Genomic DNA, 24,936 nt, shown 5'->3' with positions numbered 1-24,936 from the left:
CTTGCAGCTGGCCTATCAAAATTGTTCTGACCAAGAGCGTGGCAAACAAATGTAAGAGGGGCATGGGGCAGCATTGAAGGACTGCAGGGTTCTCAAGATAAATTCACGACTGTGTGCACTGGTATGACGAGGTATAGGTACAATGAAAAACTCACTTGCAGCTGCAACACAGGCACATAGGGTCGGACAACACACTGGATATAAGTTGTACAAAACACAGAAGAAAAAGACTGTGCGAGACAAGACATAAATACAAGATAAAACCACAACCAGAGGCAAGTCTATAGTAGTGCAAGGCGTTGTTCTGTTGCTGAGGCGGGGTTGGTGTTGTGCAGATCCATGATGTATGAAAGTAAGCTGTTCTTGAACCTAGTGCTGTGGGGCTTCAGGCTTCTGTACCCCTTGCCTGAGAGTTGTAAAGTGGGCATGACCCGGATGGTGGGGACCCTTTAGCTTTAGCCTCCTGAAGGTGCTGTCGGTGTAAGGAAGTTTGTGCCTAAACTGGACTGGGCTCAGGGTTTAGGGATGAAGAAGGATGCAGAGACAGGTTGGAAACAAAGAAGCGGGACTAATGTAGAATGATTAAGCACATGTTGACAACAATAAAAAAGAGATGAAGCTGCAGTGTCAATTAACTGATCAGCATGACCAAGAAGCTTCAGTCTCAATTAACAGAGCAGCATGACCAAGACTTGATATGACTTTGCTTAAAGGGCAACAAAGAAATCACTGAAAACAGTTTGTGAAAGTCAAATAGTATCTCTCCCAGCTTTTCTTCGGAGTCTCATCCCCACCATTCAACCCCACATGTGGAACTAATGTGCTTCTTTCTACTTGGGCTGTCGGAAGTGATTCAATAGTCAATCTCATTGGTCTGGTTTATAAATATTTCACAATAGGGGCCACTGTTTTCTCTGTGCTTGTTGATAAACACAAGTCCTACTGTGAAATGCCTGCATCAATAAATTCAAGAAGTCCTATTCCTGCCATCGATCAATGAGATGTCTCTTCTTGTTTACAGTGGAGTCTGGAATCCAGACCAACTACTTTGACCCTTGTTTTCAGGTATACAGCTTCAAACAAGGAGCAGCTGAACTGAGGCAGGCCCAGGAGAGCTGAACTCTGCCAGTCCACAGAAATGCACACAAGTACATTCCAAAGGCAGGGAGGTAATGCTATCAATTTGTCAACAGAAAATGACTGAATGATGTGTGCTGAGAAAGCATCACAGGATTGAAGGCATTTTCTGCACTACTGAGTAACTCCACAGGATTGTAAGAACTTTAACATTCGTGAGTAAAATGACTGTAAGTATCCTTGACTTTCAAAGCCTGTTAAACACTAGATTTACTATTAATATTCTGGTTCTCTCCCAAGAAGCACATTGTGAGTTAGGGAATTGTAGGCCATCTTAAGAATTGGGAGGATGTATAATGGTCACGACTTCACGAGGGAACTACAAGTAGTTCAACAGCATGTATTCTTAATCATTTCCTCTCAATCCAAGTACTTTTAGGACTAATTCTCTTTACTCAAAACATGTGCCCTCTAACTCAGTCCCACTTCTTCTTCTACCTTTTGTCTTTACTATAATCTTTACTCTGTGTCGGGACTCATTAGGAGAAGAATCATATGGTCCAGTACTTCTGGAATATGTTTTTTTTATCAGAAATAGACCTGCACTAGTATCATTGTTTATCTTATCATGTAAGTTATGTAAAATTTATAGTTATAGACTCAGCTTGGGGTGTCCCAGAGATCAGAGTCCAATTCCGACACCATCTGTGAGGGGTTCGTACGTTCCCCTCGCGAACTGTGTGGGTTTGCTCAGGGTGCTCCAGTTTCCTCCTACAGTCTAAAGATGCATGGCTTAATAAGTTAATTGGACATTGTAAACTGTCCAGTAATTAGGCTAGTGTTAAATAGGTCGGATGGTGGGCAGTAAGGGCCAGAAGAGCCTATTCCACACTGTATCGCCAAATAAAAAATAAATAAAATCACAGTCACTATAGCACAGAAATAGGCCTTTTGACTCATCTAGTCTATGCCAAATTGTTTTTCTGCTGAATCCTATCTACTCACACTGGGGTTATAGCCCTCCATACCTCTCTCATGAATGTACCTATCCAAATGTTTCTTAAATGTTATAATTGAAACTGCAACTACCAACTCTGCTAGCAGCTTGTTCCACACTTGTACCACCATATGAGTGAAGAATTTCCCCTCAGGTTCTACGTCAATATTTCATCTTTCACCCTGAACCTCTAGTTCTTGTCTCACCCAACCTGAGGGGAAAAAGATTGCATGTATTTACCACATCTATATTCCTTACAATTTTGAATACTCCCTTCATTCTCCAATGCTCCAAGGAATAAAATTTCTAGTCAATTCAACCCTTTCCTATAACGCAGGTCCTCAAAATTCAACAACAACTTTGTGAAGTTTCTCTACACTCATTCAAGCTTTTCAGTAGGTAGGTGAGCAGAACCCGTGCACATGATACTGACAAATAGCTCCCTTCATCTCCCTTCCTCACTGCCGTGACTGATCTCTGCCATTTCTCAGGGATTGCTGCTAACTGTTGTATGGGGGAGGGCAGGCAGTGGGCAGTCACCTAGACAGTCACATTCTCCAGGACAGGGCACGTCAGCTTCAGGTCCTGCCCAGCTCACAAGCATCTGAACTGCCCAGACATGTGAGTGAGCATTTGGGAAACCAGGAAGGTAAATTATTATGGAACCCTGTCGTAATTTGGAGAGGAACGAACCTTCAGTCCATAGAAGGCGGTAGAGAGCACTGACAGGACTTGTGACCGGCGCAGGCTTCAAAGTACTGGCAGTCGCAGCCAATGCTTAAAACCTTCAAGAGTCGCTCTTGCAGCTGACTCCCCAAGTACCTGACTGTGACTTTGGATGGTCCCCATGATCCACATCCTCAGGGCTCCTCCAGGTCTTCTGCTCTATGGGCACACCCTCTCCCCTACCATCAATGCATTCAACGGCAACACTCTCCAGTAGCTGAAAGAGTGTTCTTTTAAAACTGCTTCCATGGATTACACTTGCTGTGTTACATCGTTGCAATGCATGAATAGGAAACACTGCCCTGAGACTGACAGTGTCATTTGAGCATGGAGTTACATGTGGGAACGTGACAGCATTGGGGTGTTAAGTTTACTAACAGAAACTCTCATTCAGAGCTGTTTTTACGACACTGATTTCAATGCACGATGGAAGTGACACAGGGAAATTTCTGAAAAAGCAGCAAAGCTGCACCAGGCTGAACAAGGTAGACATGGTGAGAGTGGCTTGGAATCAAAATGAGAAGTTGAGATGCCAGTCTAATACCTGTGGATGTAACCATCCCCATAAACTGAAGAGAATCTGAAAGAACCTATCATGAAGATGAAAGGCTGTGTGAGATTACGTCTATTATTGAAGGCAAAAGTTAAGACACCTGGACTTCTCAAGGAATTTAAAAGGATAATGAAGATAAGGTAATGGAAGGTCAACAATTTCAGGCTGATCAAAATAATGAAAGGTACAAAGGTACCTTTCCGCTGACTGTTAAAAGAATAGTAAGAATATTTTTCTTCCATTAGTGTGGCCATTGGAAATCTTATTGAGGACAATATACACTACTGGAGTTTTGACCTCTGAAATAGAACAGATTAATGGGAATAATGCAGCCAAAAACTGGTTGCTTTGTGAATAAACTTTTGTTTCTCAGCCCAATAAAGCTGAAATCTGGACTTTATATTGCCCATTTTACTGTGTTGTGTGGAGGAACTTGCTCATAATCCCAAAGAGGAAAACAACCAATCAGGTTAGCTCAGGCCCTGTTGCCATTTCCCATGAGGCCAAGATGTCCAAGTGGAAATGTGCATAATGTGCAGATGTGGGGAAAACATTGGATAGACAGATACGCTTGAAGTGGAAGGCAACTCAATGGGAGGACAGCAAGCAAAGTGATCAAAACCTTGGTTCTTTGATTTTGTTATGGTTATTATTCCAAATATTTATTGAGCATGCCCACAGGAAAATAAATCTCCAGGTTGTATATGGTGACCTATATGTACTTTGAGAATAAATTTACTTTGAACTTTGAACATGTTTGTCTCTCCAGCTGCCTCAGGGTGGGCTTGTTGATCATTGACACGCTGCTTCCATGGAAACTTGAGAGACCAGGCACATGACTAATTACCAAAGGCAACTATTAAACCCATCCCCAATATTGACCATTATCAGTGTGAAGAAACATTTCCTGACAATTGTCTTAAAAATTGTCCTTTGTACATGTACCCTACTAAAAATGATGCTTTAAACTGCATAATTTGGTATATTGATTTTTTTCTCTATTTATTCATTCATGGTGTGTGGACATCACTGGTAATGCAATGCAATGGGAACTCATGGTACAAATTCTGTTCCAGCCTTACCCAAATACTGAAGCATTTCAACTTCTACATTCTTTCCCAACAGTTCAATCTATGAACAATACTCAAATAAAACCTTGATGACTGAAATTTATTACAAATCTTGCAGGTAATCGCACTAAAAAACAAAACAGCATCAGTGCTATTTTAAGCTTATGATCAATTGATTTACCCATGCTATTATTGTAACTATTGTGTTTACTGCTGTTAAACACAATGTCGAGACAGATAAGTATACACATTATGTTGGTGCCTAATTGCTTCTGATCATAGCACTTATGTCATTTTACTTTAAAAAAAGGCTCTTAGAAAGTCTTTTTATTGTCCTCTTCGGACAAAATCATTTCTTCACATTTCCATGACAAAGCCACATTGTTTGTCTCTCATACTCACAGCTCTTGTCAGTGGCTTACTCAAACTGATAACAGCCAGTTTGGTGACTCAGGGTAAACATGTGTGATAAGCATTGAACTTAGTTCTTAAATGAGTGGGAATCTGTTGTTCTGTTGTGACATAAAATTAGACCAGCATTTGTTTCTATGTCAATTCTGTGACCTACCTGTGTTTCTCAAAGGAAATGCTGCTGCCCAGAGCTGGCATAACAAAGAGCTGCTGGTGCTCTCTTCTGCCCTGCCAACTGCCCGTCTCTCGCCTATCAGATTCCATCTTCCTCAACTCTTTTGCATCTTCAAGCTATCAATCACTTCCCAGCTTCTTACATCATTCCCGAAACCTCCCCGCTCCACCATCTACTTACCTTCTCCCCTCAGCTGGATTCACCTATCACTCACCGGATCCCTCCCGCCTCCTTTTATGCTGGCTTCTGCCCTCTTTCTTTCCAGTTCCGATGAAGGGTCTTGGCCCAGAATGTCGACTGTCCTTTTCCATCCATAGATGATGCCTGACCTGCTCAGCTCCTCCAACATTTGTCACACTGGCAGGCATCTCATGCAGTGCAAGGGAGCAGCACCATTTTCCAGGTTTCTGTCTTTCACTGTGTGTGTGTGTGTGTGTGTGTGTGTGTGTGTGTGTGTGTGTGTGTGTGTGTGTGTGTGTGTGTGTGTGTGTGTGTGTGTGTGTGTGTGTGTGTGTGTGTGTGTGTGTGTGTGTGTGTGTGTCCGTGTGCTTTCTGAAACAGGAGAACCTTTTTGTTAAACAGCTCCCAGCCATAACTGTTGCTTCATTCAGTAATCAAGACCATTATCTGACTGCCTGACCTATCCTTTACAGCAATGTGTTGGGATCTGATCTCCCAGTGTGGAATATACCTGGAGACACACTGGAACAAACATCATACTATAGTGGAGGCATCCAGTGATTACAGAGCCACAGAGAATCTTCCCTGTCACTGCCCATTTTAAAAAAGGAGGACCAGCTAGCAAACTGGCCGGAACTCCGTCTCCTCCCTCTCCCTGCAGCTCCACAGCCCCTACAACTGATGAACTGCAGAATTCTGGTCTTTCACAGTAGCACGAGTTGTACAGTATATGAAATGCATCTCATTGTTTATAATAGGGTGACAAATCAGGTGGGCTCCCAAACATAGGTCAATCCCCTTTTCATCTCAAAAATTCTATTCCATCTTTTCTGTTGTTCTCTCCATTTGTACCGCATCAGTTTAAAAACCTGATTAGTCTGCGAATTCCAAAACTCCCATTTCATTTTACTGCAGAGCCACAGAAGTATCAACCTGCATCTGAACTCTTTTCATCATGCCTTTCTCACATTGAATTCAGGCCAAAAAAGCAAAATCCCATCTTCTCCTCAAGCCCAATTCTTGCTTCGGACTTCAAAGCCATGCAATATCCTAGTGTTCCCAGCTACCTTCAATGTTTAAACTTTTCATAATACTGTTGATTATTAGTTCCATTTCAGATGGTTCAGTGGGCGTCATTATATCTGCGTCTGTGTTTAATTTGCACTGAGAAATGTGGAAGGAGCGATTCCTCTCTCTCCTTTGTTAGTGAGAGAGAGACAGAACCTGTGGCATGTGGAACTGTAGTTTTTGATAACAGATCATGGTCCCTTTGGGGCTTTACTGTTGCTTGCATGGCAGGTGGTGGGGGGCAGACGCTTTTTGCTGGAATAAGTATGTGGAGGGGGATGGTTGATGCTTTTGCTGCTGCTTGTGTGTGGGAGGGGGAGGGGGCTTTGAGGTCCTAATGTTTTTTTGTCTGTCATTCATTCTTTGGGGTCTTTCTTCTGTTTTGTGGATGTCTGCGGAGAGCAAGAATTTCAGGTTGTAAATTGTCTGCATTCTCTGATATTAAGTGGAACTATTGAACCATAGAAATTTGTACTTTACATCCTGACTGATAGACAGTGTGGCACTGAGTGAGTGGCACACATAGAATCGCCAGCCAGCATCTTTTGTTTTCCCAGGGCAGCAAAAGCCAGAACCAGAGGATATGCACTTAGGTGGAGTGGAGTAAAGTTTAAGGCAGGGGTTCGCAACCTTGGGTCCATGCTTAATGGTATTAGTCCATAGCATTAAAATGGTTGGGAACCCCTGGTCTAAGGGGAGATGTCAGAGGAAGGTATTTTTTTACATTGAGAGTGGTGTTTGCCTGAATTGCACTGCTGTGGCTGGTGGTAGATGGTGATATAATAATGTCATTGAGACTAGTTAGGTTGAGTTGTTCTCCAGTCTTAATAATTTACTTGCAAACATTTCATCACCATGCGAGGAGACATCATCAGTGAGCTGCTAATTGTCGGATGTGCTCGGGTGCTTGGCCTTTACATATTTCTCAATCAGCTGATTGGACACCATTTCAGAAACTCATTTGGCAGGTGTGCAGTGAACTTCGAGCGTTGCTGTCTGGAATTCTGCCTGCATCGGCTCATGAATAGGATCAAGGTCTATACGCTTAATGAAACGACGTCTCAATGAAGAGATTGTAAAGTATATAAAGGCCAAGCATTTGGAGGACACGCCACAGTCAACGGCACACTGACGTCGCCTCACACGGTGACAAAACGTTCACAAGTAAATTGCCAAGATCAGAGAACACGTCATTCCAGCAGTCATCCACCTGAGCTATTCACCTTCCGAATTATTTCATTGAGACTCTTAGATAGGCACCGAGATATATGAAAAATGGAAAGTTACAGGCTGTGTAGGAGGGAAGAGATAGAATGATCACAGAGTATGTTTCTATAGATGAGCACTACATGCTGAACAGACGGGCCTGTACTGTGCTGCACTGTTCTACGTTCCACGAGTGTCACCCTACCCAGCATGCTCCTTTAGATGTGGTGTTGCAATTATAAAAATCCTATAACTGTTGTCCAATCCAGAGTTAGTGCATTATGTTGTTCTTTTTAGTCACTGCAGATAATTTACACTGTCTCCTTTAATTCACAAGGGTGCATGTGGTTTATTGTAATTCACTGAATTATTTAAGCATGGCTTCCTATTGGCTATCTTAGATAAACTTGAGCATATGCAAAACTCATGCCTAGGCCCAATTCACAGAGAGAGCCCTGTTCACACGTCACCTGAGTTTTCAGACCCACGTTGGGGTATGGACCAAATGAGACTCCTTTGGTGGGCACCATGATCACTATGGATGAGTTGGGCCGAAGCCGTATTACCCTGTGACTCTAAAGCTCATAAACAACTATATACAAAGCGCTGGAGGAACTCAGCAAGTCAACATTTCAGGCCGAGTCCCTTCATCTGGACTGGAAAGGAAGAGTGAAGGAGTCAGAATAAGGTGGGGGAGGGGAGGAAGGAGGACAAAGTGATAGGTGAAATCGGGTGAAGGGGAGGGGATGAAGTAAGGGGCTGGGAAGTTGATTCCTCCCAATTTCATCTATCACCTACCACCTTGTACTTCTTTCTCCCCTCCACCCACCTTCTTACTCCGACTGCTCTTCCTTTCCAGACCCCATGAAGGGTCTCGGCCTGTAACGTCGACAGTTTACTCTTTTCCATAGATACTGCCTGGCTGGTCTGCTGAGTTCCTGCAGCATTTTGTGTGTGTTGCTTTGGATTTCCAGCATCAGGAGATAGGTTCATGTTTGTGACTCTAAAACTCCTGCTTATGCATTCCCAGCTTCATGGTCCCTCCCCAGAAAGCACATCTGTAGTTAGCCCGGCCTTAAATTCCTTCATAAACATCTCCCTTTCTCAATAATGCTCATGACTTAGGATGTTTAGTACACAGAACATTAGTGGTTGTTATTCAGCCTAGATCACCATACACGATTTACATTGTCTATTTAATCAAATGTGTTCCATTAACACAACACAATTCACTACACACTGTTTACATGATACATTTTAATTCATTACGCACGGCTTACACCATGTATTTTAATTCTCTACATGTGGTTACACCATGCATGTTAATTATGGACACATGGTTCAGGCTGCACATTTTAATTACAGCCGCACCATTTACAGCAGGCATTTTAATTCGCCACACACAGTTTGCACCACGCATTCAATTCGCTGCACAGGGTCTGTGCAGGTCTTTCAATGCAGAATAGTTGAAAGGCTGGCAGTAAACTGAACCAGCAGCTGTCACGCTAACGGGCTATTGAGGACCCCAAATGTCAAACTCTGTCAAGCCTGCACATATGTCTGGAATTGGTGAAGTGAACTGAGGCAGCCTAACAAGTTCCTGGACCTGAAAGAGTGTGACATATTGCTTGTGCTGGCTAGTAACGGGAAGAGGATACTAAAAGCTGGCCACTGCTGAGAGTCAAGGTAATGAATGAAGAGGTGCATCGCCCAGGGGGCTTCCTGCACGGTGTAGAGCTTTCAGCGTCTACCCACTGGTTCACTGGACTGGTCTTTATCTATAACCTCTACTCTATAGAGGACACAGAGAAGCTAGTGGGGCACCAGAAAATCCAAAGCTTATGTTCTTTTGTAGGGACTGACAAAGTCAGCCCTCATTAAGTACCTAGATACAAGGCTCCTTCTATCTCCTACCTCTTGGCACAATGCTCACCACTTGTTCAGCTTCTTCGAAAGCAATAATAATGCAAACCCTGCTGCCCTGGTCAAGGTAACGTGTTGCATTTTAGCAGGTAACTTCTAGCGAGTGGACTCGGGGTACAAGTTGATAGATCCCTGAAAGTGGTGGCCCAGGTGCCCAGGTTGACAAGGTGAAAGAAAAGGCTGGGGGCATGCTTACCTTTATGATTCAAGGCACTCAGTTCAAGAGGGAGGAATTTATGTCGCAGCTTTACATAACTCTAGCTAGGCCACAGTGGGAGAATTGCCTTCAGTTCAAGTCACCTCACTGTAAGCAGGATGTGGAGGCTTTGGAAAGGGTGCAGAAGAGATTAACTAGAACACTACCTGGATTGCAGCGGTGTGCTAAAGGCTCGACAAACGTGGTACCATCTCTGGGGTGGCTGAGGTTGAGGGCAGACCATAAATGTTGATAGGTTTACCTGAATCATAGGTAGGGAGCCAATATCTTTTTTCATTATTGTGTCTGCTATCTAACGTTAGAGGGCAAAGATGAGGGGATAAGCTGAAATGAAATGTGCAGGTCATGCTTTTTTTCTGAAACCTGTAGTGTGGCAGGTACCTGGAATGCATTGCCCAGGGTGGTGCTGGAGGCAAACGTGATTGAGACACATAAAAGGCTCATAGTTAGGCACATGACTGTGCACAGAATGGAGGGATATGGGCACAGCATAAACAGAAGTGATTAGTTTAGTTAGGTGCTTAATTACTAGTTTAATTAGCTCTGCACAACATCATGGGCTGAAGGGCCTGGTTTCTGTGCTGTAATGCTCTATGTTCTAAAGGCCACTCCTTCAACAGCGAGAAAGGTTTTGTCTATCTTTCAGCACTACAAAGAGTTTGTCACGGATACTAAACTCCCACCCAGCAGGACAGTGACATCCATCACGGACAACCTCCCGGTTACAATTTGGACCATCAGTACCCAACCATGAAATAGCAATGATCTATAATCCCTGGTTTAAGATCCTACCATCAGACTTGCAGCTACAAGTCCAATGGATGGTACAAGCTACCATCCGGGAAACAATACCACAGCATAAAAGCCAGGGCCAACAAGCTCTGGGACAGCTTCTTCCACCAGGCCATCAGACTGATTAACTCATGCTGATGATACTGGATTTCTGTTATATTGACTATTCTCCTGTACATAATATTCATTATAAATTACTATAATTGCACATTTGAATGAAGACATAATGTAAAGATTTTTACTCCTCATGTATTTGAAGGATATAAGTAATAAAGTCAATTCAATCCAGTTCATTTCAGCTCAATTCAAGTATCAGATGGTGCTGACTTGTTTTCACACCAGGAATTAAAGGGGCAGTAACTTAAATGAATGAACACACTAGACAATATACATGACAAGGTGCATATTATGAAACATAATTCAACTCTTTCCATGACCTCTTAAAGTCAATTTCCTATGGCTTAATCTGCATTTTTTTAAATCTCCACATGTTCCCTGGACACAGGAAATAACAATTCTTAACATCACCATTCTCCTTGCTCCTCTCCCCTTTCTGGGTGCCCAGTTAAAAGTTCTGTAAACAAGTGTGTATTCCCAAATGCTTTATCAGTGAGCCTGGAACTGATCTCATTACTCTGTGGTGCCATCTATGTAACAGTACAAACAAAAAATCACCAGTTGAGAGACATTCTCTTGCTATCTCACCCCTGCTGTTAAATAACACTTGGTTTTCTTATCTGTCTGATGTTAACAAAATAAATTTCTTTTCTTCCTTCTCATTAATTGAAAATACTCTGGAATGATTCAAACAGCAGCCAAGACAATGGAAGCTGGCAGCGTAATGAGATACTAATCTATTTTTAACTAAAACAATACTATCTGCAATTCTTAAAGTTGTGATGGAACAGCTTAGACTGAGATCAAGTATCTAATTTCAGTTTATGGCTTTTCCCTGAGAAAGGTATATTGTGCTTGCATCTATAATACTCCCAAGAAGGAGACACATGTGATTCTGTCCTCAAAACACAGACATGGATGAATTATGAACTGATAGCTTATTGAACCAATGTCTGGCAGGTATTAGAAAAATATACTCCCTTGAACCGGAAAAGACGTAGAACCAGTTTAGGGAACTCTCTCTGACAGAAGGTGCATTTCATAGAAACACAGAAAACCTACAGCACAATACAGGCCATTTGGCCCACAATGCTGTGCCGAACATGTACTTACTTTAGAAATTACCTAGGGTTACCCGTAGCCCTCTATTTTTCTAAGTTCCATGTGCCCATCCAGGAGTCTCTTAAAAGACCCTGTCGTATCCGTCTCCACCACCATCGCCGGCAGCCCATTCCATGCACTCACCACTCTCTGGGTAAAAAAACTTACCCCTGACATCTCCTCCGTACCTACTTCCAAGCACTTTAAAACTGTGCCCTCTCGTGTTAACCAGTTCAAGCAAAAAGTGTTGATCTTGTTTATAGCAACAAAAGCAACAGCAACGATAGGGCCCTTCCCACTCCCACTCCAGCTCCAGAGAACTGCCACCACCCCAGTGGCTTGAGATCCCTTCTTCTCCATGGCCACTAGCCTCCCCGCCATCGAGGACATCTTCAAAATTTGATGACAGGAAAAAGGAGGCATCCATCTTTAAGGACCCCAACACCGAGGTCAGGCCCCCTTCTCTTCACTACAATCAAGGAGGCAATGCAGGAGCCCAAAGACACACACTCAACATGTTAGGCTAGGCTTCTTCCCCTCTGACATCAGATTTCTGAACGGACAATGAACTCTTGAGCACTACCTGTATTGTTTTTACTCTCTGTTTGCACTACTTATTTTATATATCCAATTAAAATTAATGGTATATTTCATATATTGCTGCCCCAAAACAAATTTCACGACTATATTTGTCAGTGATACTAAACCTGAATCTGATTGCAATGAGAGCAACATTTTGCCAATAGACTTGTCTGGTTGGGAAAGAGCCTCTTGCTACACTTATGCTGTACGATTTTATGTTCTACTTGGAATATAGCTTCTGACAAGAGCAAGTATGGCAAAAATGTCACACACAAGCATTCATCCAAGCATTTGGGAATTTCATAAATGTAATAATGTATTCTGGCTCTAATGATGATGATAAGGAACCAGCACTGAATTTTAATATAATTAACCACTCTCCAGTCCAGTCCAAGATCCAGATATGAATAGTTGCCGATATTATGCTGAAATCAGAATGATCCTTGCAACCAAAGATAGCCAACATTTATTTGGTTGAGTTGCTGAATGAACTACAATCTCAACAGGACAGCAAAAACTAAAAGCTAAATCATTTGACTGACACACAAAACACAATTACCAGCAAGAAATTTAGTACAATTTGCTAACAATTCCAAAAACTGGATTGTAGCAAAAAGGGTTAGTAGTGCAATACTTCACTCCTGGATCCATTTTACTCCAGTAGTGACATTGATTGGATACACTGCTTTGTGCAGTGGGGAATGAGACTAATTGTTATTCATTGAGCATACATTAAGGTGAGGGGGTAAATTCAAAGGAGACAAGCGGGGCAAGTGTTATTTTTGCCTGGGAGAGCAGAGAATGCCTGGAATGAGCTGCCATAGGTGGCAATCGAGGCAAATATAATCAAGGAATTAAAGCAGCTCTTGGAGAAGCACATGAATGGGTTGAGAATGGATGGGATATGGTTGTCGTGCAGGTTGAAGGAATTAACTTAGTTGAGTGTTTAACTAGTTTTGCACAATATTGTGACCCAAGTGGACTATGCCTGTACAGTACTGTTCTACGTTCTAATTGGAAGACTTAGACAAACTGTTCACACATAAATGACCTCGGTGGTCTCCTGTGGGATACATCCATCCGGTGCATTGAATGTGATCAGGAAGTGATTTAGTACCTTTTAAGCGGCACATTGTCAGGAGAACTGCAACACTTAGGGAGTCTAGAACAATTTTTGATGTGCTAATTTTATAATAAAGACATAAAATCATATGTCACTGTATTACCCATCTCCTTATTGTTCTATGTTAGCTCCCCTCCCTACTCTTTATTGTTTTTATTACAATCCTCCTACAAGTCCTGCTTACGAATGATGTGCAAACGCAGCACTGAAGTGATAAAATTCAGATGCCACCGTGTTTAGTATCTGTTATGGTTTATGCAACGCCTTCAATGGCAGTTGGCTCCAATGCCTGATGTTCCAGACACCAACAAAATCTCATATTGTGTGCTTATGAGGCAAGTGTTATTTCTTGAATAGGTGTTGGCTGTGGGACAGTGATCTTGCCTCCAAGTCAGAAAGTCAGTTTCAAGTTGCAGAAGAAACACGGTTACAAATAAGTGCACGGCCCTCCAGTGCAACAGTGGATGAACTGTTTAACCGAGAGCACATTTTCACTCTTGGGAGGCACGCAAGAGTTCCCACAGCATTACACATTCACCCCAAGTTACAAATGCCCAACTTACGGGCGCCCCATCATACAAATGAACACACATACAGGAGACTGAAAAGATAGATAGGGATGAATTTGCCTGCTACCGTGGGACTGCAGACATCTTCTGCCAGGTGTGCATTCTCTACTTAAACACCACCCCCCCGCCCCCACCAAAGCACAATTAATCTGGAAGTTGGGGCGAGCTGAGCAGGGGCGTGAACACTGAGCAGTCTCACTCGCTCACTCACAGAGACAAGACGGCTGGTCGTTACTCTTTGCTCATGTGCTCAGTCCTCAATCACCAGGATGCTGCCCGCATTTGAAAGCAGGTGCTATATATGTACAGAGGTTGGACAAACTTGGAGATGTCTGCTCTGGAGCAGCAGAGTCTGAGGAGCCTTATAAAATTCAGAGAGGCATGGTCAGAGTAGACGGCTCGTGCCTTTTACCCCCAGGGATGGAATTTGAAGGCATGCATTTAATAGAAGAGTGGGTAAGTTTGAAGGTTAAGTTTTAATACAGAGAGTGGTGGGTTCTTGGAATACACCATCAGTGGTGGCAGTGGAGACAAATACAATGGAAGTATTTACAAGGCTGTTAGATAGGTACATGAATATACAGGGAATTCAGGGATATGGTCATAGTGTCGACAGACGGGATCAAATATGCATTGATTAGTTTAACTGGCCCACCAGACAATTGTGGAGAAATGGGCCTGTTTCTGTGTTGTACTGTTTTATGTTCTTTCTGACTGGTGCTCGGGAGCCAAATGCGAAAACCAAGAAATCCATTTCTGACATTATAACGACGACTGCAATTCAACAGCTCTTCATTTGCCAAAACAAAACTGCTTTCTGCCATTCAGAAAGGTTAATGAATGGTGCTGCAACATTATTCTACCTATCGGAAGACCAAAGTATTCTCAATTTACTGAACCAAACAGTTCAGACTGTAAAGCAATGCCAATATATAAGAAAATTGTTATGCTAACCACTGAAGAATTACCAGGTCACAAACTTAATACTCACTTTCAGAATCTATGTAGCTATGAAGACTAAAATAGAGTGTATATATTAGCGTGGAAAAACAAAAGAAAATTAGATTGTTGAGCTAAGTGCAAAGAAAAGGAAAATAAAATTCTACAGTCAGAGACAGAAACAAATGGATAAACGGGGACAAAAAACATACACAAAATTAAAAATTACACAATGGTATGAAATTAATTTAATAATCAGGCTATATTTTATTTAGTACAATAATCTGCAACCACAATATCAACATACAGTTTTTAAATACAATGATAAAAACAGCAAAATAAATAAGAGTATAATAACTGGATATATTTAAATGTACATAGTGATTCAAGCCAATGTCTCTGCAAATACTGTATTATAATATTTATAAATTCACCCTTTCCAGCACTGACATGACTATCTGACCCTTCTCAGCAAGTCCCAGAAGACTAGTGCTTTCAGATGCAGTAAAATGTCTGGTGTCTGGTTACTGATAAATCCTCCAAGCAAAGACTTTTCCAGCCGTTCTGCGATATGGATTAAAAGGAAGACCATCTCAAAATACCCTGGAGCAAGAATTGGAGGGCAATTTTGGTAGCCTGCCATTTTCAATGCAGCAGCCCTTTCTCATCTCCTTATTTTCTCTTTGGACATGCTTCCAAAAAGCTTCAGTGACCCTTTAATTTCACTCCCAATTCCAGGAGTCTGTAAGGGACATAATCCCTGACATAGCGAATTCCCTCAGTGAGGGAGGAGATTTTAATAGGCTGTTTTTCCTTGATATGACAAGGGCCACGGTTTTAACAACACACATAATATTTAGCACCATAATATTTTTGTGACTAATAATGACATCTTGTCAGGTGATTTTACTCTCAACAACATGGGAACACAGCCAACTGTGTAAGTGAATCCATACTGAACATTTTGCTGCATTCACTAAGGTCATGGCAAAATAGATTCAGTTCTGAGCCTACACCAGGAAAGCAGCAACTTAAGAGAATTTTGGCAGAAAGCTGAAATTCTCATATTCTCTCTCCTAAGCCCATCAGTTGCAATTTAAACACGTTAGGCATCAAGTTGTTGTCTCAAGGACTTCCACAATATGAGAGATGTCCCAATTAACTGTCCCATAGCTTAACACATGAGAGACTGTTCACTGTATTTCCTCTGCTGTGTAAATCCCTGTTTAAAGGAGGCAATGTTCAAATCATGGCCAAGCCATAACCATGAGCACTATGCTTGGGTATAAACCGCTTCAACATATTGGCCCAGAATTTCTCCGACAATTTAAGTGAGCACTTGGTGAATTTCTGCATGTGCAAGCGTTGGATGAGAAGCATCTTAACCCTTTTGAGAACTGACTTTTGCTCAGGGTTTAACCATAATAAGTTTCCATCTCATACTTTTGGGAATACTGTGCAGGATTCTGGAAAAGAATAGAGCCCAATATTACTCTAATTATAGAATTAGTTTGTCATTCAACAATGAAAAATAAAACAAGCCTCATCCAACTTAAAAATGAAACTTACTGTGGAAGTCAAAAGAAGCAGATATTCAGAAATCTCAACCCAAACATCGTCTGTTGCATGCACTGATTTAACTAGTGAAACAAACTGGATGAGGATTACACTAAGAATCCTTTTGAAATTCACAATTTTGAATCCTACTGTTTTCCATCACAGAACTGAACCCTGGGAATCGTACATTAATGCAACCAGTGACTAATTCTGCTGATGGTTACCTATACCCTCTGAATTGGGACGAATTGTATAACTGGCTGGCAAATAGGGCAATGCAAAGGCTTAACTCATTATCCTTGCTGTGTCGTAAACTATTAGTGTCTCACTTTCTCTTACTTGTTAATGAGGAGCTCAAAATCTAAGCAAAAAAGTTGAATAGGTGATAGAATGGAAAGTCAAGTAGTGTTAGATTCTACGAAGCAATTCCCTGAGATCAATCCACTCACATTGTTTTTCAGAGAAAGCAGAAGTAATTCAGGATTTAAGAATCTTAATATCAATAACGTTTTGCATTTGAAATCATGGACTCTTAAATTAGTTGCAATTAAATCCACTGGCTCATGTCTTGTCTATTGTTCTGGTAGACAAACACAGAGGTAATCCTACCAAATTTGGTAACCGTGGAAAGCAATTAACTGGCTGGGTTTGTTACTCTAAATTTGTGTCATGTCTTTGTTCTAGCTAACATGCTAGAACTTCACTGATCAGAGTCACCAACACAAAATTAGCCTGTCAAATTAGGACTCACCTGAACATTTCTGTAAGGTAAAGAAATGAGGTCCAATTAATTCCTAACACAGTCCAATGTGCAATAAAATGTATTTAATTAAAAATTCTTAAGTTCAAACACTGCAATGCACTGCAACACTGTGGTGTTCGACACAGTCCAAGTTGTCCAGAAACTTGATTTAAGTGCAAAATTTAATCAGAAATAATCCTTATGAACTAGGAACTGAACCAGCAGGCGAGATATGATTCAATTTGTTATTTGTAAGAACAGGGCTTGGGTAATATTTATGCTTTACCTTTAATATCATCATAAATGTCATTGGATTAAAGCAGCCCCAGCTACCACATTTAAAAAACTTCCACTCATCTCCAAGGTAAGATATTAGTATACATGGCTGCTTTTAGCCAGTCATATAGGTATTATCTTCTTTAGAACTCAGCATGTATCATTAGAGAGTGCAATAAAATGTGAGAATTAAATTGCAAGCCTAAATTTGTAGTATATTACCCAAAATTACACAGAAGATACTGACCAGCTTAGTAAAGCCAAGTGTGATGTGTTCATTATAATATCAATAAAATCTATTTAATAACTGGTACTGTACTATGATTATCAAGTTATGCCCTGTGCATGCTTCAGAGTAGCTTCTCCAAAACATCACATACTTCGTTAAAAAGCAAATAATAGTATTTTGAAACTGGAAATTAAAACGCCTCCCATTTGGAATTAGCAACTCCACCATCTCATTACTGACTAAGATACCAAGTAGCATTGCAATCTCCTGACGTGGAGGCCTTTGGAGATTTCAGTGGGGACAAAGCAGCAAATCTCAAAGGAGAAGCAAAACATTCGCAGATCCCGAGGGCATGGCAAGCTGGATTTTTGTTTTGCTGAGCAACCTGTTTGAAAAAACAGCCCAGAGTGAAAAACCCCGAGATCCAGAATATAAGGCCCTACTATCCGGATTCCCGAATCTTGATGACTCAAGTGAAAAACCTCTATGGTATCTTGAGGTTCGCAAAAAGAAAAAAAAATCTAACGCGAGGGAAGAAAAAACTCTAGTCGAGGAAAAGAATTCAGTACCCTCATAGTCTGAAAAGCTGCCAAGATATTACCACATACATTCAACAAACACAAAACTGACCCCAACTACAAGCTCTTCTTTCTTATTCAAACATCATGTCTTCTATACATTCTTTACACAATGAGAATGAATGCCTTGTACAGACACTCAGTGACTGGCATAAATCTCAACAGCCACTGCTTCTGGTGCTGGCATTTTAATGGCACTGCAGAGTTTTATTATATTAGCAGTAATTGTATTTTAAATTAATTTGGAAAAATCAGTTTCTCATACTGTACCTCCCTAATTCTCAAATTAATCAAGTCGCAAATTCAAAGGCACAATAGTATGAAAGGAAAAGCAATAGTATATAGACATCCCCTGCACCAAAGAAGCTCCTCTGAAGTTAGACCGATTAAAGTAGTAGTGGATACTTTCGTTCCATCACAAATCAAACACTTGGAAATTAGAGACACAATAATTCACAAGGGTTTTGACATCAAGACTTACCGTAGATTCCGGATTTTAAGCCGCTACTTTTTTCCCACATTTTGAACAGCTTTGAACTTTGCGGCCAATAATCCGGAGCGGCTAATGCAAAGTTTTTTTCATGCCGCCTCGTAAACATTTTGCCTCGTAACAGTAGACCAATAAAATTGATGAGTAGTTCACAGAGGTCCAATGAAATTGTACGATAAATCAAGCGCACTTTCACAATTAAATTATTGTAAATCAGTCATTTGTACTCACCCTCATCAACATGGAAAACACTCGAAGCATTGTGCTACCTACCCTCTTAGTTTTAACTATATTTGTTTTCTGTACTACATCGCGGGATGCTATGACGACACACCCGGTTTCGCGGCGTCTTGTGGGAAAATGCCGTTTGCGATGAAACGGGACGGAGGGGGTCGAGCGGCGGAGCGGCTTTGGATCTGAGCGAAATCTGCTTTTAAATGCCGTTTGCGATGAAACGGAAAGGAGGGGGGAGCGGATTCCGCGAGCGGCTTTGGATCCGAGCGAACTCTGCTTTTAAATGCCGTTTGCGATGAAACGGAAAGGAGGGGGGAGCGGATTCCGCGAGCGGCTTTGGATCCGAGCGAAATCTGCTTTTAAGTTAAAGGTATCAATAACTTTTCCTGGTAGGCTGCAGTATATATATTTTTTACCAGTCGTTAGGAGATATTGGAATGTTGTTCAGTAAAGAAGTATACGCAACGTATATTTAAAAGTAGCCGCGTACGGGCACGGTTCGAAAAAAAGCATTTGCAATATGTATTTGTTTTTGTTACCATATGGATTTAATTAAAAGTTAAAAAAATCCTCACGTGTAATATCTTTCTGTGTAAATATCTCATATTACAACGTGGGACACCTGCGGCCTAAAATCCGGTGCGGCCTTTACATTTAAAAAAATGATTTTATTTCTAAAATTAGTGCCAGCGGCTAAAAATCAGGTGCGCTCTGTAGTCCGGAATCTACGGTAAGTCTATCTTAGTAAATAATACCAGGCTTCTATTTGGAATTGTGAATAATACAGTAATTAGATGGGGGGGGGGGGGTGATCTTCCAAACATCAAGCATTTAATTTAAAGTGCCTCAGCTTATTCACAGATCCTTACTACACACTGGCAAATCAATGGCATTCCATAGTTCACCACAAAGCAAAATCATGGAACAGAGTACTGGGCATTTGCAAATAACAGATCGAACTGCAACTATCTGGTCCTTTCCAGTACAATCACCAGCAAACAACAACCTCTTCCTCCTCACCCTCCCCCACTGTTTGAACTGCAGTTGGCAATCTGCCACTGATTAGCAGAAAGTGTTCCAGTGCCATCTACAGGCCATCCAAATCACTTTCCTGATTTGTTTATCTGCAGCCCAAAAAATCACCTAAAATACATATCTTTAACAGCAGGAAGGATATGAGCCCAAACAAAATCAGTCTGCATGAAAATGAAATCATTTTGCCACGTTCTCACGTCTTTGGGCAACAAAATGCTAGCTCGGTGCAATATAAAGGTTTGTGGGTGACCACATCTCGCAGGGTAGTTGCTAAAAGTTAAGTTTTACCTTTGATGTTACTGGGAAATTGCAAAATTGAATGGTGGTGCTGAAAAACCAATAAAAACTCTTGAGTTACCTGTCTGGTGTGCAAAGGACCCTTTGTCTTGAAGCCACCTTGGGAACTACACTCTGATGCACTGAAGTGGTCTGAGCTGGTAGAGGATCGCTTGGACAAGGTATCGCAGCCCCCGACGAAGGTGTTGTCCAAAGGAAGCTCCTGAATCACATGGTGCTTTTTTGCGGAAACTGGAGTGTCTGGCTTTAGATGAAAAGAGGGCTGCGGCGATCCCGACTTGTAATGCCGTGCTAGGTCTGGGCTACTTGGCTTAAAGGTCGATGGTGGTGTGGTGCTCCAGTCAAATCGTCCTATAGTCTGCTCCTCCAGCTCAGCTGGAATGGTAATAGCCCCGTTGATGGGCTCGTGGGCAGGGTCATCAGGTTTGGATTCTTCGATCGTAACAAAGTTGAGCAGAGAGCTCTTAGGGGACTTCCTTTTCTTCCTCTTCTTCTTCTTGTTCTGCTTGCTCTCTTGGTTTGGGGACATCCACTCTGCCCCCTGCTTATTCCTCTGTGTGGCTTTGAACCTCGACTGCCGGCAACGCACCAGCACTGTGACAAAAATGACCACAATCACCACCATGGCCCCCGCGACGATGGCAATCATGATGGTGAGATAGTCCTCATTCTGCCAGGGCTGGGTACTGTCCCCGATGTTCTTATCCAAAGGAGTCTCCATCGTTCTTCTTATGAGCTCATTGATGTAACTGGCGTTACTTACTGTGTCATTCACATACAAGTAGACAAGGACCAGGGTGTGCAAGGGTTTAGGATACCCCAAGTCACTGATGTTCACTACCAGGCGGTGCAAACCTTGATCTGCCACAGTCGGCTTCTCTTCCAGAGTAATGTTGCCCGTCACCGGATCGATTCTGAACAAGCCCTTGCTATTTCCACTGACGATGCTGTACTTGAGTTCTGCATTCATCCCCGTGTCAACATCCACCGCAAACACCTCTGCCACCACTGATCCAGGGATGGCTGAAAGAGGCACCAGTTTGAATGAAGTGTTTGATGGTGGATAGATTACAACCGGGCTGTTGTCATTGACATCTATGACATTGATGGTGACTTTGGCAATGGAGGTACGGACAGGTCTGCCCCTGTCTATCGCCTTGACTTCAAATGTGTACGAGCTCTGCAGTTCTCTGTCAAAGGACACATTGGATCTTATAACGCCGCTCACTGGGTCCAAAATGAAGTTGTCGTTGTCACCAACAACAGAAGCCATCACTTCCGCATTCTCCCCAGCATCTGCATCCGTCACTGTGATGACCCCCACGGTGCTGTACTTTGGCAAGTTCTCGGACACAAAGAACTGGAAGTGGTTATGGGTGAACTTGGGGTTGTTGTCGTTTTCATCCAGCACTGTGACAATCACAGCCGCCTGGCTCTGGAGAGGGGGGTTGCCGCTGTCCCTGGCCGTCACGGTGAAAATATAACGCTCCTGCTCCTCCCGGTCAAAAACCCTGGAGGCAGTCAGCACCCCAGTCTTGCGGTCCAGGTCAAAGGAAGAGGCGTTGGGACCCAGCTGGTAGACGATCTCAGCATTCTTTCCGCTGTCCTCGTCGGTGGCGCTGATGGTGGTGAGGTAGAGGCCACGGTGGTTGTTTTCAGCCACAGAGAGTTCGATGACAGGCTGGCTAAAGACCGGGGGGTTGTCATTCTCATCTTCCAGCCTCACTCGGACCAGCGCACTTTGATTCAGACTGGGCTTGCCCGAGTCCGAGGCCACTATCCTGAAACTGTAGTCTCTTGTGCTTTCATAGTCCAACAAGGCAGAGGTCTCCAGAAGGTACTGGTTGTCGTACACAGCTTTGAGGTGGAAGGGTACTTCCTTCTCGATGTAGCAGACCACCTTCCCATTCACATCCATGTCCTTGTCCGACACAGTGATCAGGGCGATCTTGGTGTTGATCGGATCCTTCTCAGACAGGTAGACTGTCCCGTTGATGGGGCTAATGATGTAGCGGATGTCGATGGTGGGTGGGTTGTCATTAACATCAGTGACATTTACAGTGACAGTGGCCCTGGCAGGGGTGGAACTGCCATCGGTGGCCAGCACCGTCATTTTGTGCAGGGACGTCTCCTCACGGTCCAGAGCCCTCTGCACCGTGATGAGGCCAGCAGTGGCGTTGAGGGCAAAGTGTCTCCGGACGGACGGCGAGACCTGTGGGCTGAAGAGGTAGCGGATCTGGGCATTGGAGCCCACGTCGGCGTCAGTGGCATGGAGCTGGATGACTGAGGTGCCCAAGGGTGCGTTCTCCGGCAGACGGACCTCCAGCTGACTTTCCTTGAACACCGGCCGGTTGTCATTGACATCAGTGACTGTCACCTGCAGGATGGCAGTGCTGGACCTCTGAGGGCTCCCCCCATCCTCCACCTTGATTTTCATCACATAGGTGTCCTTCTGCTCCCGGTCCAGACTGCGCTGGACAATCAGCTGTGGCCACTTCTCGCCCTCAGGACTCTCCACCACGTCCAAGCCATAAGCCCCCTGGCCGTTGAGGAGTTGGTAACGTTGCACCCCGTTGCTGCCCGTGTCCGGGTCAGTGGCGGAAGGCACCGGGAAGCGGCTGTTGACCAGCGTGTTCTCCGGGATGGAGATGTTGATCACGGGAGACGGGAACATGGGCGCATTGTCGTTGACGTCCCGCACCACCACCTTGATCTTGACCAGCCTGAAGTGGTCGTTGGGCAGGATGACGACCTCCACCTCGAAGAAGCAGTCGGTGTCGGTGTAAGTGCCAGCGCACAGCTTCTCGCGGTCCACCCGGTTGGCTGTGGTGAAGATCTCGCCGGTGCCGCTGGACACCCGGAGCAAGGGAACCTCCCCAGCCTTGGAGACCAGCCTGTAGATGAGGTTGGCGCTCGCCCCCGTGGCCGCATTAAACCGGGAAATGTTCAGATCGCGCGGGATGCTGCCCAGCAAGATATTCTCGGGCATCTCCTCCTGAATGGTGTAGACCAGCTCCTGAGCCAGAGCGGAATCCACAGTCAGGCAAGCGGCCAGCGCCAGGAACAGGTAAAAATCCCGCATGTCCATAATTCCGGGAAATATGCAGAGCCAGATCACACCACCGGTATTTGCAACCCCCCAGACCCTATCCCCTCCACACCTACACTATTACGGGAAAAATAACAGGGGGCTCAGCTACCCTCCGTGGCAATCCCCTCCCATCGGTTTTGCAAACAAGTTCTCTCTTTTAGCCCTACCGTATTTATTTACCAGCGAGCGAAGATTGCTGCAGAGGGTTAACCACTTAAATTCTCCTCGGTGCAGTATTCAGAACGCACAGAACTGTCGAGAGGTTGAATCCAACTGCCAAGCAGGATAAGCAGCCTGCAGAATCTTCTTAGAGAGACCCGGCCGCATGAGGATAACCATTTGGCTTTATTCTTCTTATTTTTCCCCCAAATTTAAAAAAAATCACAGCCGTAGTCTTGAGCAGTCGGCGGGGAGGAAATATTTGCAGTTATCCCACTGTTGCGACAGTTTGCATTGCATCAGAAGTTGCGAACACTACACCCAGATGCAGAAGATGCATTTCTTGACCCTTTTCGTTTTAAATCCCAATTTTCTTAAATACTAATCACCTTCTGCAGCTTAATTCCAGATTTCTTTTTTTTTTCGTTTGAAAGGCAGATGCAGATTACTAAGGACGGAGCAAGTTGCAGGAGGCAGGAGTTTACATCCTTTTTTTCCCTGTTGCAGACTGTCTGACTCTCCTCCGATCCTTCTCCTCTCTCCCGCATTCACGTCTCTCCACTAAATCTTCTCCCTAACTCTCAATGAGCCCAAGTGTGTATAAGCTCCCTTGATCCCGCCTCCGGGCCCGACGTTCATTGGCTTCTCGCCTCCCGTCAGCTGAAGGACGACGGAAGCCGCCCATTGGAGCCGGGTGCCGCCAATCAAGAGCGCAGCCTTGAAAGTTGAGCAGAATTCCTAATAAGCCAAAAAGCTGATGTCATTCAGTGGTCCCAGGCAGTAAAACCTGCGCCAAGCTAGCATCAGACCCAACGAGGGTTCTATTACATGCTTACAGAACACACACTAAGCAGCGTGCTTGCAAGCGATACAGTCTTTAAGAAATCCAAACTACGTTCTCTGGGTGAAATAATCTAACACGAGTTTCGAGAAATGAAACACACACACACGCAAATTAGATATTTAATAACACCGTTGCAAACGGGCAAACTATACATCGATCTAAGAAAACATGTGCTCATGAGTTTTTGGGGGGAAAATCGTGTGGTTGCTGCTAATTTGAAATACTGCATTGGCACCGGTTTCACTCATTAATGTCCCCAATTAAATAATATAATATCTCCAGTCGCGAACATCTTCTGCAATGATCACTGATTTTTAAAGATACACATTGTCTCGATTTTATTTTATTAGTAGTAAATACTGCCATGGTGGAAATTAAAATACCGTTAATTTGTTACACACCATGGAAACAATGACCACGTGGATCGGGGAGTTGCAATTGCGTGCTGGTCGGGGGAAAAAGAGCAATCACTTCACTCAGTAATTCGCGTCAAGTGCGTTCAGCAGCCCAGAGTTAACCATTTTCTTGAAAAAGGCACCCAGGGCTTGACCCAAGCAGAAATGACTCCCGACGCGAGC

At 43.4% G+C, this 24,936-nt stretch overlaps 1 protein-coding gene across 13 annotated transcripts in view; it reads right to left on the bottom strand.

Annotated features, from left to right (window-relative positions):
* The window catches only part of LOC140715809 (protocadherin-9), a 795,188-nt gene extending 771,090 nt beyond the window's left edge, over nucleotides 1–24,098 (bottom strand). For 12 of the 13 annotated variants that reach the window (XR_012096189.1, XM_073028259.1, XM_073028269.1 and 9 more), the window contains exon 1: nucleotides 20,326–24,098. Coding sequence is in view for 12 of the 13 variants with exons in the window: in XM_073028259.1 (XP_072884360.1) it covers nucleotides 20,326–23,352 (3,027 nt within the window). In the remaining variant the exon portion in view is untranslated. Of the gene's footprint in view, nucleotides 1–15,084; nucleotides 16,293–20,325 lie in introns of those variants that run through there. The other variant, XM_073028286.1, reaches the window with a different exon arrangement.
* Nucleotides 24,099–24,936: the final 838 nt, after the last annotated feature.

Source organism: Hemitrygon akajei, chromosome 2 (assembly GCF_048418815.1).
Source record: "Hemitrygon akajei chromosome 2, sHemAka1.3, whole genome shotgun sequence".
Lineage (NCBI taxonomy): Eukaryota > Metazoa > Chordata > Chondrichthyes > Myliobatiformes > Dasyatidae > Hemitrygon > Hemitrygon akajei.
Note: the sequence above shows the minus strand (reverse complement) of the source record. Positions and strands in the feature narration are given on the sequence as shown.